We start from the raw sequence: 17,587 nt of genomic DNA, 5'->3' as shown, positions 1-17,587 counted from the left end.
ACAGGGTTAACCAACAAAAAAAGGGTGCAAAAGCAACAGCAGCAACCACAAACACCAAAACGGGAGGGGATAGACTCTCTACAAATAACTCCAGCAAGCTATCAAACACTATAAAAGACAGAAATTATGCCAAAAGGAAAAAGAAATCAAGGTACTTATCCCCACTGGAGACTCGAGCCAGAGAATCATGACTGATGCTGAGCGTGGCAAACGAGATCTGAGGGGTTAGAGGGCATAAGGGGATCATGGGAGTGGGAGGAGCTCTAGCCTACAATCTGTCTGTAAAATTGTCGGCTTGGATCTGAGGTCGGATCCTATGAACCAAGAATGAGGAATACGGACATGGATAACATTAGAATTTATAATTCCAAAATTAAGAGTATCCCAAAGCAGACTGCCTAAGACTACAGACAGATTTTATTTATATATATATATATTATATATGTATAAAATCACTGAGTCATATGACAATTTTTACTAGTATAAATCTGACAGGAGCTTTAGGATAATGGACACAGACGTCTGGCTATGTTCCAGTTTAACAGCTGTTTTAGCATTTTCTGGTGTGATGGTAATGCATTATAATAAACAAATGTCAGAAAAGATGTGCGATGGGTTTTCTCATCCTAGCAACAACACAAAATAAAGTGACCATGATTTCAGGGGTCAAGGTAGCTTGTTCTCATCAGCTTGCAAAGTACAATACAAGCACTGCTAACAGTACAATGGGGATGGAGAGGTCATCTCATCAAAATTATGACGGACATTCAGTAAAGTCACCAATGTAAAGATGAACTGGAAATTTTATTTGATAAAAAGTAACATTTAAACAAATTAATGCACTATTAAAAAGAAGTTAAAATATTAATTTCGTGTTCATTACAATGCTTACACACTGTGCACTTCAGTTATGATGGGTTTTAAACATATACATATAATTACAACTGCCAAAACAGCCAGAGGTTTGCAGAGTGAGCCTCCATCAAATGACACAAAAGTTGGACATATTTTCAATATCAGAAAAGTCCTCTGTGCCTCCCCATACAAAAAAATATATGTTACAGAAGTAGACAACCCCCTTGTGCACACACCAAACACACAGATTCGAACTCCTCGAATTTGGCTTAGTACTGTGTATCTTTCGGAATCAAATACATGAATATTATCTTGTTTTTCTGCCTTTACCCTGCTCTTTCTTAACAGGTAACAGTTATGCTTTTTAAGTACACTGTTTTTTCACATTTGTCTGGGACTCATATGAAACAGGACTGTGCCTTCTCATGAGGCTTGCCTCACCATTTAAGAAATGGCATACTAGCAATGCCCACAAGGAAATTACTAACTCCAGAAGTCTGGGAAAGTACAGCTGTGTTAAGAGTTTACTGTAACTGTATATGCTTGACTAGGCACACTGTTGCAGCAGTGATAACAGTTGGGACTTCTGCTGCAGAAGACCTAATACTTGGGCCTGGCTCAACTTCCAGAACTTTTCACCCTTCCTCCTCAGGCTGGATAGATGTCCTCCCACCTGGATGTCAGCACAACTGTGGTATAAGATGGATGTTTGTCTATGCCATCTTTAGTTCTTTCTTGCCCCTTTAAACTCTAGGGGCCTAGGCTGAAACCAGAGCACAAGCTGGCTAAAAGACATATGCCCCCTCCCGAAAATAAAAAAGACTGGCAACCCAAATAAATTGACCTCTCTCTTCAGATAACAGATCAACCTGAGTGGGGGATGCACTGTAATGACTGAAGACATGGAGAAAGGCAGCTAAGTTCATACCTAAACTCCAGAATGACTGCAGGAAAGGGAAGAAGAGGGAAGGGAAACATTGCTGTAGTACTGAACATACTCAAACCTCTACAATTACGGTTAAGTTCATAACACAGTTGTACTATGTTTACTGTATTGATTACTGCCACAGTAGACATGACACTTGAGAAAAATTCCCAGAGCTTATGGACCAGTGAGTGGCTGGCTTTAGGAAGGTGTGCACTGTAGTACAACCTGTAGTATGGCAGTCCAGCCCTAGATCTACAGGTAATGTGTAGGTCAAAAATACTTGGAAAAGGTGAGGAAAGATGACCAAGTAGATGCTTTCAAGATGATCTGGGTGCTGACCTATCTAAGGAAGGCAATAGTGGCTGCTATGGATCTTGTAGAGTGAGCTTCCTGGTAAGATTTTGCCACAGAAAGATTGATAGAAGGAAACACCAAGGGAGACAGGAATTTAGAAATGGTGTACTTAGAGACAGGCCTGCTTTCCCTACCCTATTTATGGCCGGTCTGACCTAATTTCTCTTTTAATCCTTTCAAGATAATATCTATGTTTCCTAAACATGTCCATGGTGTACAAGAACCTTTCTCCTGAGGCTCTATGGGGTATGATACAACATAGTGTGGTAAATGGCCTAATTAAGAGAAACACCTGTCATCACTTTGGGCATGGCAATTCGATTGATGTGAAGTGTCATGTTCTTGTGCAAGATAAGGAAGAGTCGTTTGCCTATGAGGGCCTGCAGTTCTGCTAGCATTATAGTGGATAAAATATCCACTAAAACTCAGCTTTTCAAGTCTGTTATTTGAGGGGTGGACCAGCAGCTGATCAAAGTGACGACATTAACTTTTCTAACACACATTTTGTAGTCTCATGGTGAAGAGATTTTATTTGGTGGTGTGGGGGGAGGCTCAGATGTAATATTCACAAAAGGAATTATTTTACTTGTAATAGAGCTATCTCAAGAAAGGAAGGAAGACTGAGACTGCAAACACATGTACTTCTCAAAGACATAAGACAACAATCCTGACTTATAAAAGTTTAAGAGGTCCTTGAAGTCCAGAACCTCTCTCGGGCAACAAAGCAAAATCTTTTCCATCTTGCTAGGTTTTACTTCCTGGTAATTAGTTTCACAGTCTCCCTTAAAATGTAAAGTACATCATTAGAAAATATCTGCCAAAAAAGGACGATATCCTTATGGTCTTCATGTTAGGGTATATATTAGTAACACCCCCTCCTGTTCTGGGTCGAAAGGTTCACATGCTGAGGCAGTAGTGCAAACTGCTGTGTCAGCATGTGAACCTTTTGACCCAGAACAGGGGGGTAACGAATATATACCCTAACATGAAGAGCGTAAGGACATCGTCAAAAGGTTCACATGCTGAGGCAGCAGTGCAAGCTGTGTATTTACTATCTCAGTATGAGGGAAAACTAGTACTGTCTAGGCCAAAAGGGAGCTATAAGTATCATTTTTGGCCTGTCCTCCTCCAACTTCTGTACTATCATTAGAAGAGAGACTGAAGGAAGGCATTGAAAAAAGACCTGACTAGTTTATTGAGAAGGCATTTGCTGCTCAAGCCCCTGTGGCTGGTATCTGGGTGCAAAATCTTTCTGACATCTTGCCTCTGTTCTGCTCAACTGATCTAGAGCATGTACTCCTGAAAAGGGTAGCTTCTCTAATACATAATTCATCTCCCAAGGCGGAGGCAAGAATTTCTTTGGTTGCTTGATATATAGGATGCCTTTCAAAAACTGCTTGTCATCAAAATGTTCAGAGTGGTGGAACCAATGGCAGACAACAGGATATGGCCGACAAATGTGTCTTGATGGAAGAATATGCCAGTTCTGAATTAAGCAACACACAAATACGAAAGAATAGCTGGAATACACATGTGCAAGAGTCCTGTTTTTTTTTTGGCACCAGACAGAAAATGTTTTCCATTTAGAAACATAACATTTTTTTATAGCAGGCTTTCTAGTCTCCTCTAATACCTGTGCCTTGAAAAAAATGTGCCTGTATGGTACAGTATATCAGAATCCTACCACTCACAGAGTCAGGTTCAGTCTTTACAAGTTTGAATGAAAGAGGGAGCCCCTCTTGTGGCAGCAAGTTCATTCCGTGGGGTAATTTGTGGTGATTGCGCTTGGCCAGAATGAAGAGAAAGGAGAACTAGTGTTGTATTGCTCCAAAAAAGTGGGTCAGCAGCCGCATCTCCGGATTTTCCTTTTAGACTTGGAGAAGGACCTGACGAATCAGAGGAAAGGGAGAAAAGGCACAAAGAAATCCTCTTTTCCATGAGAATGACATGGCATTCAATTTCCAAGCCTGTGGGCATGGAACCCTTACACAAAACAGTACACATACTTGGAGTGATCCACAACCCCCTAAAAACAGTCAAGCTTTCTGAAAGCAGGGGGTTAGTAGTCTGGTTCCAAAGATGCATTACTGAATGCATCGTTCAAGGCTTATACTACTGGAGAAGCAGCTAAGGGATTTGGCTTTGGTAAACCCAGATGTGTCATGTCCTTTTTCTGGGCATCAGAGTAATCCTCAGACCCCCATTTGAAGAAATCCTTCATCCTACTGAGAGTGTTCCCAAATAAGAAATCCACTGGTGGAGACACAAAGGATAGGGTGTCCTTAATATTTCAGTCAAACAAAGGAGAGAACATCTGGTCTACAAAGGCATGTTCATCTGCATCCTAATCAGAGGAGTCTGATTCTTTGGGGCAGGAGAGTTGAAGGGGAAGGGTGTTCTTTTTCTTTTCAAGGTAGGGACCCCATGACACTGATGGTGACTCTGACAATGCCTGTAGGTTCTTAAGGAAAATTACAAAGTTCTTAGCCACCTAAATCAGGTCCCGTTAGAGGCCTTGGATGGGGGATGGAAGGAAGGCCTGCCCCAATTCAAACTGAGGCAAGATAGTGGATGCCTGAAACATGGATACCTTTACCCTGCTTTTGGGAGTGAAGTCCACCTTTGATGTCTTTAGTTATTGGCGGATGCTGATGACTTCTACTTTAGTACCATGGATGTCCTTGTGTAAAAAAAAAAAACTGAAGGAACACTGACCTAAAGATACAGGCAATGTAATCAGATGTCCACTGAGACATGCCCAGACTGACCAACTGTTGGAGAATTTCAGCTAATCTAAGTGCATGGTGGTCTCCTGGAGGGCATCCCCAGAGGTGTTGGTTCAAGCAGGTGTCAAGAGTTGGGGGATGAAAAAGCACCTTAATGAACCAATGCTCTCAAGCTTGGGATGGATTTTTGAACTCAATGGATATACTGTTGGCCTCCCAGGACTCCTCTCTAGGGCAGTTTTTTTTGTTTTTTGAGTAGGACATCCATGGATGACTTAGCTGACACCATAATGGCCCAGGACAAGTGCACAACCCTTTCTGGTTCAGACAGTCCTGGAGAGATTTGGCACTCTGCTCAAGAGTATTCTGGTTGAACCTTACACAATAGAAAAAGTAGGTGATGAGACCTACTGAACCTAAGCCAAACAAGCACAGACTACAAAAGGATCTGTGCAAGATTTGCTTCTTACAAGTAAAGCAGTTAACTGACTTTAGAAACTGTTGTTTATAGCCCTGACACATGAAATGTCCTTAGCTGCAAACATACACAAAAATGTATGAAATGACTTTCATGAGTAGGCTACTCTATCAGGCAAGCCAAACTGAAATAGTAACAGTGCTAGAACCTGCATTAACCCAAGAACTTTCCCACACTTTGGCAAGAAACAACAATGGCATGGACTCACACCCCTTTTATACCACAGGTATGCTTGTTGGCTAGATGGGAAGATGCCCTCACAGCCTGAGGGTGAAGAGTGAAAAGACTTGAAAACTGGGCTAGACCTTCTGTGGTAGAAGGTCAGTATTATAAGTACTGCAACAACGAACAATACAATGAACACAATAATTTACCTAAATGCAGATGCACAGTAAAAATGGAAGGGTGGAGGGAACTAATTTATATAAAATAGCTATGCATCCACATACAGCTTATTACCTTCACATCTAGAATGTGTTATCTGACCAGCAGAAATGTATTTACAGAATACAGAAACTGTATGTGCATCAAAAAGTAAGTACAAATGTAAGTCTTCCCCTTTTCATCCACCTACATTAAACAGAGACTAAAGTTCATTAATACTGTTGTTATACAAACAAATGCAGGAAATGGTAAACAAGGCAGGCACTCAGATCTGTGTTTTAACATTCCCACTTTGTCTTTTCAGACTGCATGAAAATGTACATTCTCTCTCTTTCAAATCCTGCAACCACGAAGAAGACACCAACTTTAACTTTTAATGCGATTCAAAGGTTCGTTTGAAGGATGTATTGCACTGCTGACTTCTATTCTGGACATAGAAGTTTCATTTTTATCACTGTCTTCTTTCGGGAAACCATTTTGTAATGACTTTGTTGCTGGTTTTCTAGCCACAAAGAAAACAGAGTCATAAAGATATCTTAACATGGATCGGTCATTCTCTGTATAAGTTGAAGGCACTGATTCTTTTTCCACCTGTTTAACAGAAATATATAAAAAAAAAAACAGCACAGTAAATTCCAGGATATCAGAAAGTTGCAGAGCTCAATCTGTCACAAAATGACAAAGACAGAAAAATTGCCTAGCAAATGTGAAAAAATTTCAAGTTTACCTTAGTGGTGATTTTTCTTTGAGATCTTTTATATGTTAAAATTACTACAGATACAGCCTCACATTCCTGATCAAAGCAGTGAAAAAATTAAGGGAAGATGGCTCTGTGGAAGAATACCAACAGCAGTGCAATGGCAATGACTTATGCTAAGAAAAAGCCACCTATCTTAAGCAAAGTAGATTCCTGATTGAAGTGATCCTCACAACAGTTGCCATCTTGCTACTTTTAACAAAAGGTTATGGGAATGGTGGATAATGCAGATGGACATCTACCAACTGCAGTGCTTAGGCAACAGAGGTACTAGTAGGCTTCTGGAAAGAATAAGGAATCACTGGATGGTTAGAACTTTGGTAACAGCTGGCAAACCACTAGTGGGGACTAGAGGTTGGAATAGGCAGCAGAGTTGAGGCAGGAAGTATCTGGTACAGGGCACATTAGGATACACATGGAGTAGGTGGAGAGGGACCTGGCTGTGTATAATCACGATAAAGCACAAGGACCTGACGGGCTACCTTTCTGAGTCCTCAAATCTGTCCAGGGTGGCAGCAAGCATCTTGATGGAGATCTTCAATGCAGCTATGTGCAAAAGCATAAGAGGACTGGAAGATGGCTAGTGTAGTTTACTACAGGGCTGTTAACAACAGTAGCAGGAAAGTCATGCAGAAAATTGTGAGGGGCAAGTCAGGTAGCATTGCTAGAGATTGACAATCTCCAGAAAAGCAACAATCATGGATTTATGACCAGAAGGAGTCGTCAGTTAAACCTGGCCCAGTTTTATGAATGGGTTGCTGGTGACAGAGGAATACCAGTAGATGCAGCCTACCTGGACTTCGGCAAATAGACTTGGTCTCATATAGGAGGCAAAGAGGTAAACTTGGGGAAATACACAGCTGCATGGTAGAAAGATAGGGCACACAGAGTAGAGACTAGAGAGAGAATACCAAGAATTAGAAAAGTGGCTAATGGAACACAACAGAGTTTTGTCAAGGGCCAGTATCCTTCAGTATGCTTGTCTCAGACATAATGGAACAGAGAAAGTGCAAGTAAAACTTAATGTAACAGTAGATGATTGAATGATAACTGCTGCAGTAGTCTTAGTTATATGAGTTACATCCTACCAAGGATATAAGAGCCAGCCAGCTTCCAAAGCTTCGGGGCACCTTCCACAGCCCCAAACTGTCAAACACTCGAGCAGAGCTGACTAAAAGACAAGTTTGGCACAAAGCCCTGAACAGCCTTCCTGCCAGCAGGCAGAGGGAAGTGAAGCCCTGAAAGCATAATGGTAGGAACAACAAATAAATGTCCACACCCTGGCATAAAAAGCACAACAAAATACAAGGGGAATGGAGACAGGGAGTGGCTAATGCAGCAGTGATCATTTGAACATTTACTACTATAATAAGTTTTACTTACACAACTGCAGTATGTTCATCATATTGATAAATGATGCAGTAGCTTTAGCTATATGGGTAGATTACCATAGCAAACTACAACTTGTGAGGTGGAAGAAGAGTCCAAGACCCCTTGGAGAACGGTCCTAGCAAAGCTTGATAAGGACATAGCGAAATCAAGTTTTTCCCCACCCTCACACCCTGGAACTGTTGTGTTTTTAAACTCAATTGTCTTTCTATCTTTCTAGATACCTGCCCCTTATGTTAACTTGATCAAGAAGTTATGTACTCACCATAACGTTTGATGTATGTAGTCCATCTCGCCTCACATTCTTACCCGTGGGTTCAGAGCCGAATATCGGCTCAGACTCGGCCGATTTTACTAGCTCGAAGTCTTTCATTGGCTGGGCTAAGCAGGTATCCCATGGTGCACTGCTCCATATCCCCAGATCTAGTTTGCTGTGAAACTCATTTGTACTCCATGCACACATCACAACCAGGTAAAGAATAAGCTAAGCAAGGGAACCCTGCAGATAACAACCTAACCTCCAAATCCTCCAGGACGGGGGAAGGTGGGAGGGTAAGTAAGAATGTGAGGCGAGATGGACTACATACATCGAACGTTATGGTGAGTACATAACTTCTTGATGTTATGTAGTCCTATCTCGCCTACATTCTTACCCGTGGGACAGCGTCCCTAGCACCTATATCCTGGGTGGCTCACAGGAAAATACTCCTGAGAACTGTGGAGCCAAAGGAAGACCTGCCCCTGGAGACCATGTCCAATTTGTAATGAGAAACAAATGTGTGATGAGAAGCCCAAGTAGCTGCAGCACATATATCATCCATTGACAATCTGGCTTGATAGGCTGTAGATGTGGAAACAGCCCGAGTAGAGTGAGCCTTGACCGGAAATGGCAGATCTTTACCTCCTGCTTGATAGATGAAAGAGATACAATTAGATATCCATCTAGATAGGGTGACCCTGGAGAACGGGGACCCCATTCGGTTTTCCAAAAAGGAAACAAAAAGTTGGTCAGACTTCCTGATATCTTTTGTTCGGTGCAGATAGAAGCATAATTGTCTGTGTACATTCAACTGGTGAAATCTAAATTCTGCCTTGTTAGAAAAGTGGGGAAAGAAGACAGGCAACTTAATGGATTGAACACAGAAGCCACTTTAGGAAGGAACGAAGGGTTTGGTATGAGAGAGACCCTGTCCTTATGGAAGATTTAAGTATGGAGGTTTGATAGAGAAGGCTTGAATTTCTGAAACTCGCCTTGCTGAAGTGATTGCTGTTAAGAAGGCTGTTTTCCATGTCAAAAATTTCAATTTGCAGGTAGCTGCAGGCTCGACAGGTGGTACAGTAAGGGCTTGCAGAACAAAATTGAGATCCCAGGGCATGATTGGTTCGGACACCGGGGGATGGAGCAACAGAGTACCCTTCAGGAACACCTTTCATAGTCTATGCGCCATGAGACTAAGCTCATTCGCTACATGAAAATTAGAGATCACTGCCAGTTGAACTTTGATGGTGGCTGATGCGGAACCCTGATGGAAAAGCATAGACAAAAACTCCAGGACTGAAGCGATTGGAGCTGTGCAAGGATCAATGCCTCTGGTATGTGCCCAGATAGAAAACCTTTTCCATTTATTAGAATAAATCTTTCTAGTGGATGGTTTATGAGAGGACGATAATATATGAACCACTTCTGGTGAGAAATTACGAAGTCTGACTAACGATGGAAGTAGAGTAGCCAGGCTGTCAACCGGAGAGTCATCAGGGAGGGGTGGAACTGTCCCGGCATGTGTGTCAGTAAATCTGGTTGAGGATCCAGAGTCCAAGGAGTGTCCACAATGAATTGCTGAAGAAAGGGGAACCAAACCTGATGAGGCCAGTGTGGAGCAATCAGAATCATTCTGCTTCCCAAGGATTGCGCTTTCTGAATCACCTTTGACAGCAAGGGAAAAGTACAGTTTTGTACCTACCATAAATGTAGATGTCCGATAGGCATGCATCTGCAGTCCTTACAAATGGGTTGTCCTGTCGTCAGGCAGCCCTTCGGTCGGCCGGATTCCAAAGTCTGGGTCTGGCCTCGGCTGGTGTCGCACTTCACCCGACGTCATAGCTGCAGTTCTTCGGGTATAAAGGCATCAGCCAACGCCATTTTCCTCAGTGTTTCTTGCCCCAGATGCCAGGTGCCCTCTAGGAAGGCTAAATTTGGATAAATGCAAATGGTTCCAAATAGTAGAGATCAAACAAAAAATAAGCATGTATGTACATATATACAAACAAATACACCATAATAGATTCCCCCCAGCTAGCTACAAGATGGGCAAATACCCTAGGAGTACCACAGAGGGGAAGGAGGGCGGGTAATCCTGACTGCAGATGCATGCCTATCGGACATCTACATTTATGGTAGGTACAAAACTGTACTATGTCCTTCAAGGATGCATCTGCAGTCCTTACAAATGGGTAGAATACCATAGCCAAACTAGGGGAGGAGGAGAAATAAGATTATGGTGTAGTTAAGATCCCTTGCAAAACAGCAGTGGCAAAACCTGCTCGGGATCTGGAGTATAAAGGTAAATTATAATGCTTGGCAAATGTATGCACGGAGCTCCAAGTAGCAGCCTCTAAAATGTCTTTGGTAGCCACTCCTCGTAAAAAAGCTGTGGTAGTGGCTGTAGCCCTTGTAGAGTGAGGCCTGATATTTTCTGGAGTTTTCTTCTCATGGTAGGAGTAACAAAATCTAATGCAATTTCCTATCCACTTAGAGATTGTCTGTTTTGAAATTGCTTTTCCTTCCATTCCTGTTGCATATGCTACCAGTAGCTGGTCAGTTTTCCTGTTGCTCTTGGTCCTGTCCAGGTAGTAACGTAATTGTCTATGTACATCCAGGGTATGCAACAGTCTTTCTCCCCTGTTCTGTGGGTTGGGGAAGAATGTAGGTAGGTGGATAGCTTGATTTAAAGATACCCTGGAGACCACCTTTGGCATAAAAGTAGGATTAGTTCTCATGGACACTCTATCTTGATGGAAGATCAGGAAGGGCTGTACTGCCATTAATGCCTGTAGCTCAGATACCCTTCTTGCTGAAGTGATTGCAAGCAGGAAAGCAGTTTTCCATGATAAGTATTGTAATTCTGCTGTTGCTGCTGGTTCGAAAGGAGGTAGTGTCAACTTTTCTAGCACAAAGTTCAAGTCCCATGCTGGCAATGGTGGCTTCCTAGGTGGTTTTACATTTTAATTCCTCTCAGAAACTGCCTGAGCAGAGGATGTGAGAAGACTGGAGGATCCAAGTTGTATTCTGCTGAAATGGCTGATGCATGAATCTTAATGGAAGAATAGGACAGGCCGTTGTGGAAGAGCTCTGCCAAGTATTCCAGGATGTTAGCTATGTTTACCAGTGACACATTCTCTCCTTTTGCTGTACTCCAAATGAGATATCTTTTCCATTTTGCTGAATATTTTTTTCTTGTTGAGGGTCTGCGAGCCTCCAAGATAATGTCTTTAACCCTTTGAGATAAATCTGGGTTATTTGGTCTTATGCAATGTTCCAGGCAGCCAGCTGCGGTGTTTTCAGGTTTGGATGCAGGGTTTTGAAGTTGTTCTGTGTTAACAGCAAGGGAACTAGGGGCAGAGGCCATATTTGTTCCTGAGACATACTCCTCAGTAATGGGTACCAATGTTGCCTTGGCCAGTGTGGAGCTATCAGGATGATCCTTGGACGGTCTTCTTTGATCTTCAATAGCACCTTGTGCATCAAAGGAAGAGGTGGGAATGCATATGCTGTCAGGTTTTTCCAACTGAAAGATAGGGAGTCCACTTTCCAAGCAAGTGGGTGGTACGTCCTTGTGCAGAATTTTTTCAGTTGGTGATTGTGTGGGGATGCAAATAAGTCTATTTCTGGTAGTCCCCATTTCCTTGTAATGGTATTGAAGATGTACGGATGCAGCATCCATTCGTGGGCATCCGTGGCAGTTCTGCTTAGGATGTCTGCTAGTATATTTTCTTTTCCTGGCACAAAAATTGCTTGTAACTGAATGTTGAAGCTCAGTGCCACATTCCAGAGGTCCATTGCCATCCGGCATAGAGGGTATGAGTGTGTGCCTCCCTGTTTGTTGATGTACCACATAACTGTGGTGTTGTCCGTCCTTATCAGCAGTTGACCCTGTCGAAGAAATGGTCTGAATGCCTGAATTGCCAGTTTTACTGCCAGCATTTCCTTTTGATTTATGTGTAGGTGCAGCTGGTCTTGAGTCCATAAGCCTTGTATGCACTTGTCCAGCATGTGTGCCCCCCAACCGAGGTCTGAAGCGTCTGTTGTGATGGTCTGGCTTGGTTGAGTGCTGTGGAAAGGCAGTCCCTTGTTTGTTTGACAGGCCTGAGCCCACCATTGGAATTCTCGCTTCAGGCATGGAATTATTGGAATTTGGGTTTCTAGGCTGTGCTTGTGCTGAGACCATAAATTCCTTAGGTACCACTGTAACTTTCTCATATGTAGTCTGGCATGTGGAATCAATATTATGCAGGATGCCATGTAACCGAGAGCTTGCAGGACTTTTCTTGCTGTTAGCTGGTTCTGCTTTGTTAATGCCATGAAGTAGAAAGGGAGTTGCTCCTGTTTTTCTACTGTCAGGAATGCCATTTGTTTTGATGTATCCAGATCTGCACCCAAGAAGGTTATCCTTTGGGATGGTATCAGCCTAGACTTTTTTATATTGACTGTGTATCCCAGGGCTTGTAGAAGATGAATGACCCTTTGCAAATCTTTTGTTAATTTGTTTTTGTTGTCCGCTTGTAACAGGCAGTCGTCCAGGTAAGGGTAAATTTGAATTCCCTGAAGCCTGCAATGAGCTATTACTGATGCCAGGCATTTCGTGAATACTCTGGGCGCAGTAGATAAGCCAAAGGGCAATGCTGAGAATTGATAATGCTCTGATCCTGCAAGAAATCTGAGGTATCTTCTGCAATTTGGTCGTATGGGGACGTGCAGGTATGCCTCCTTGAGATTTAGAGTTACCAGCCAAGACTCCTTGCCCAGCATGGGAAGAAGCTGCTGTAGGGTCAGCATTTTGAATTTTGGAACAATGAGGTATGTGTTTAAAGCGGACAGGTCGAGAATAGGCCTCCATTGGTTTTCTTTTCTTGGTACCAGGAAAAGTCTGGAGTAAAATCCTTGCCCTTGTTCCATAGATGGTACCCTTTCTACAGCTCTCATCCTTAGTAAGTGAGTTATTTGTTCTAGAGCTTCTGTCTTCTGATTTGGAGGTAGGTTTGGCATTCCTCTCTTCCTTGGTAGAGTATGGAAGTGAAACCTGTAACCTTGGTCTATTGTCTGTAAAATCCATTTGTCTCCTGTGATGTAATGCCAGTTTACTGAAAATAAGGCTAGCTTCCCGCCTAAGGGTGCCTCTAGTTGTTCCCTGGTAGGCGGTGCCAGAGCCAAGTCACTGTGGGAGTGGTGGTGGTGGCTGCATCTGAGGCTGTACCTCGCTGGTTGTTAGCCTGCCACTGACGTCCCCTGTAGGCAACTCTGGATTGACCCCTGCCTCGAGCGTCTATTCCTGCCTCTCGGAGCTCTGGAGGTGTCTGGAAAGGACCAATTCTTGGAAGGCCAGTTCCTGCTAAACCTTGGAGGCTGGACCTGCAAGAAATCCTTGACTGTCTGGACAGATTTTGCTTTCTCTTCCACCTTCTTCAGCACCTGCTGTGCAGGGGAGCCAAACAAATTGAGCTTATCCATGGGAGCATCTAGGAGCTTTGATTTAACATGGTCTGGTAAGGACTGTTCTTTTAACCATGCATGTCTTCTGATCACTGTGCCAGTCATGGCTGATCTAAAGGAAGCCTCCAGTGCATCATAGCCGCATTTTAAGGAATGATTACTGACCTGCTGAATGTTATGTACCATTTCCTGTACAGATTTTTTGTCTAATGGTTCATCCGAGGACAGTTTTTTAGTTAACTGGTCTAACATAAATTCCTGATACTGAATCATGTGGAATTGACAGTTCAAGGCCCTAGCTGAAAGAGTAGCAGAAGTGTAAACTTTTTTACCCCATCTCTCTAAGGCCCTAGATTCCCTTTCAGAGGGGAGGGGGTTTTTGGTAGAGGTAGCTGCTACAGCCTTGGGTCCCTGGGAGATAGTTTCGGGATCTGCAAAAGGGGCTTTATACAAATGATAATGTGTGTCCGGAACCCTGTAGTACCTATCGGGCTTAGCAGGGGCCGGAGGAAGAGAATCAGGAGCAGTACAAGCATCATTAAAAGCATCATCCACAACAGTAAGTACTGGAGGAATGGCTAAAGGCCTATGCTGTGGCAAATGCAAAAAGGTTCTAAGCCTTTTCCTAGAGTCTGAAAAATCCTGGCCCTGCCATTGAAATTGTTCCCTCATAGCATGCAAGGTTTCCCCAAAAGAAAATTCCTCAGGCGGAGAGGCAGAAGGAATGGACTCTTCTGCATCAGAGTCCTCATAAGGAGAAAAAGGGGCCTCTGGAGGGTCTGAACTATCTGATTCATCAGAGGAGCCATCTGAAGGAACTGGCTCAGGGGGCTCTACTCTAGTCCTCTTCTCTGGAGGTGGGTGAGAGGCCCTGTCTGGATGTGGTTGGGATCCCCGGATCAAAGAAATGAGATCCTCTGCTAGACTAAGCATTTGTGAACTAGAACAGGGCCTGTGAGAGGGGGTCTTAGCAGACACAGTTTTGGTAGTTTTTGCTGCTTTAGCCCTGGCAAAGGCCTTAATCGACATGGATGCAGGAGGCCTAGCAGCTCCACGTGCAGGGGTAGAAATATCCAAAGGGATAGTATCTGATAAATCCTGTGAACCTGCAGGAGCAGGTGGGATTTCAGTAGCAGATTCAGCCAAGCTGGAAGAGGCCTCGGTAAGTGGCAAGCTTTCGGCCGAAGGAAGAACCGTGGACTCGGTTTCAGCCGAAACCGAGACACTCGAGGGTGGCTTAACCGCGGTTTCGGTCGAAACCGCGGACCGCGAGTGTCGGTCCTTTTCCTTGCATTTTTTAGAAATTTGCGTAGTCGGAGTATCCGACGGCATAATGTAAGCAAAAGCGGAGCCGAAAAACTCTTCAGCAAATTCAGACCGACGTCTAAGCGTTCGTCGGTTGAAAGAAGCACAGGCTAGACAAGCTGCTACGTCGTGGTCTGGGCCTAAGCAAGGTAAGCAGTAAGAGTGGAAATCTTTATGAGGTATTTGTTTCCCACAATTTAAACAGTTATTCACTTTTTCTGACATCGGCTGAGGCAAGAAAGAGTCCCCACGGGTACTTAGCTTTAGAAGTCTTCGGTACTTGTAGTAGTAATCTCTGGTTCTGACCGACCGGCACTTGCGAACAGCTTCTGCTTTGGGCGCCACGCGGCAAGAAAGACTGAGGAAAATGGTGTCGGCTGATGCCTTTATACCCGAAGAACTGCAGCTATGACGTCGGGTGAAGTGCGACACCAGCCGAGGCCAGACCCAGACTTTGGAATCCGGCCAACCGAAGGGCTGCCTGACGACAGGACAACCCATTTGTAAGGACTGCAGATGCATCCTTGAAGGACATCGGAGGGAAAGCATAAAGCAGACCGGAGGGCCAATCGTGAACCAGAGCATCCCTGGGTGACTCCCCCTATGGGGGGGGGTTCAGCGTGAAGTAGTTGCTGCATTTCGCATTGAGGGGGCTGGCAAAAAGGTTGCAGCAAAGCTGACCCCATCTGCTGAAGATTCGCTCTGCAACCATGCAATTCAGGGACCACTCGTAAGGCATCAGAATAACTCTGCTTAGCCTGTCCGCAATCATGTTGGACTTCCCTGGAATGTGTGTTGCCACCAGAAACCATTGGGAAGTTACTGCCCAATGCCACACTCGCATGGCCTCTCTGCACAAAGGGTAAGACCTGGTTCCCCCTTGCTTGTTTAGATGCCACACTACTGACATGTTGTCTGAGTGTATCGCAATCATCCCTAGAGGAAGAACACTCTGAAGTGCCTGCAACGCAAGTAGCACTGCTCTCATCTCTAGGACATTTATATGCAGATGTATCTCGTGTTCTTGCCACGTGCCTTGGACTGTCCTACCAAGATAATGCCTGCCCCACTCCATCTGGGAGGCGTCCGTGGTCACCGTGGCAATTGGGATGGGTGGAACGAAGGGTCTTCCCCCATCCAAATTGTTGGTGCACAGCCACCAACCGAGGTCCTGCTTGCATCTCTCCGTGAGCAAGATGGGGTGAGACAGTAGAAGTCTTTGGAGAGACCACTGAACAAAGAGGAGCCATTGGAAAATTCTCATGTAAAATCTCGCTAGAGGGACCAACATGATTGTTGCTGCCATGGTCCCTAGGAGCTGGAGAACCCATCTTGCCTTCGCTTGTCTCAGGGGCATCAGCATGTGTATCTGTTGTTGTAAGACTCTGATCCTTTCCTGTGGTAAAAATGCTTGCATTCGAATGGTGTCTAATTCTGCTCCTATAAAGGTAACATACTGCGAGGGCAATAAAGCAGATTTTTCCCAATTTATTGTTATACCCAACTAGTGACATAGAGTGATGGTAGCGTCCCTGGTTTGAACTAATTGATGCCTGGTGGGGGAGATAATGAGCCGGTCGTCCAGATACGGAAACACTTGGAATCCCTGACGTCTCAAGTGAGCCGTCACCACTGCCATACACTTGATGAACACCCTGGGGGCTGTGGTGAGACCAAAGGGCAGGGCTCGAAACTGGAAATGACTGGCTCCTAGCCGGAAGCGTAGGTGACTCCTGGATGCCCTGTTCATTTTCACATGGTAGTAAGCATCCTTGAGGTCGATGGAGCACATCCATACCTCCTCTCCCAACAATGGGAGAATCAATTGTAGTGTGACCATACGGAACTTGGACTTGTGTACGTAGTTGTTCAGGTGGCTGAGATCTAGTATGGGTCTCAGGTCCCCTGTACTTTTCGGCACCAAAATGAATCTTGAGTAAGTCCCTAATCCAATTTGGTCTGAGGGGACACGCTGGATGGCTCCTTTTTCTAGCAGCTTTGAGACCTCTGAGGCTGCTTGATCCCTTTGACTGGGTGGAGCATCTGGAATTTTCCTGACTGGCGGGGGGTCTGATGTAAGTGGAATGAGATAACCTCCGGAAATTATCCGTAATACCCATCGGTCCTGGGTAATGCTTTCGCAGGCTTCCGGATATAACGAAATTCGACCCCCGACTGGCTCCGGATAAGCACAGCCGGGCACACCCTCAGGAACGAGAGTAGGGAGAGCCACGAAAGGAATTGCGGTCTCCCGAATTGCAGGGGCCCCCTCTGCCTCTGGAGTGACATCTCCCTCAATAACCTCCCCCTCCCCTGCCTCTGAAGGGGGGTTCACCTTGTGCGGCAGGAAAAAACCTCTGATTTCTTGAACCAGATCTCCCCCCCCCCCACTGGGCCTTGGGATAAGGCCTAGAAGGAAGGGAAAAATGGACCCCTACGGCAGACAGGGTCTTTCCCTCTTGCTCGCTCCTGGTGAGGGTGTCTTTCACTTTGGTCCCAAACAAAGAGGAACCATCAAAGGGGGTGTCAGTGAAGGAAGACTTGAAGGCCTCCGCAAAGTGACACAGGCGTAGCCAGGCTTGCCTTCCAAGGGCGACCCCTGAGCTTGCTGCCCTACTCGCTCCCTCGGCTGCATACGAAATGAGCCACATGGATGAGTTAACAATGGAGTTGAGGGTAGAGACCTGGGCATTAACCGTCTGAG

General features: G+C 44.6%; 1 protein-coding gene across 2 annotated transcripts in view; it reads right to left on the bottom strand.

Annotated features, from left to right (window-relative positions):
* Positions 1-785: 785 nt before the first annotated feature.
* The window catches only part of CARNMT1 (carnosine N-methyltransferase 1), a 684,763-nt gene continuing 667,961 nt past the window's right edge, over positions 786-17,587 (bottom strand). For both annotated transcript variants that reach the window (XM_044060848.1, XM_044060849.1), the window contains exon 8: positions 786-6,316. In XM_044060848.1, coding sequence (XP_043916783.1) covers positions 6,092-6,316 — 225 coding nt within the window. In that variant the 3' untranslated portion in view covers positions 786-6,091. The remainder of the gene's footprint in view (positions 6,317-17,587) is intronic.

Source organism: Protopterus annectens, chromosome 2.part0 (assembly GCF_019279795.1).
Source record: "Protopterus annectens isolate FY-2018-M chromosome 2.part0, PAN1.0, whole genome shotgun sequence".
In the NCBI taxonomy this organism is placed as follows: Eukaryota; Metazoa; Chordata; order Ceratodontiformes; family Protopteridae; genus Protopterus; species Protopterus annectens.
Note: the sequence above shows the minus strand (reverse complement) of the source record. Positions and strands in the feature narration are given on the sequence as shown.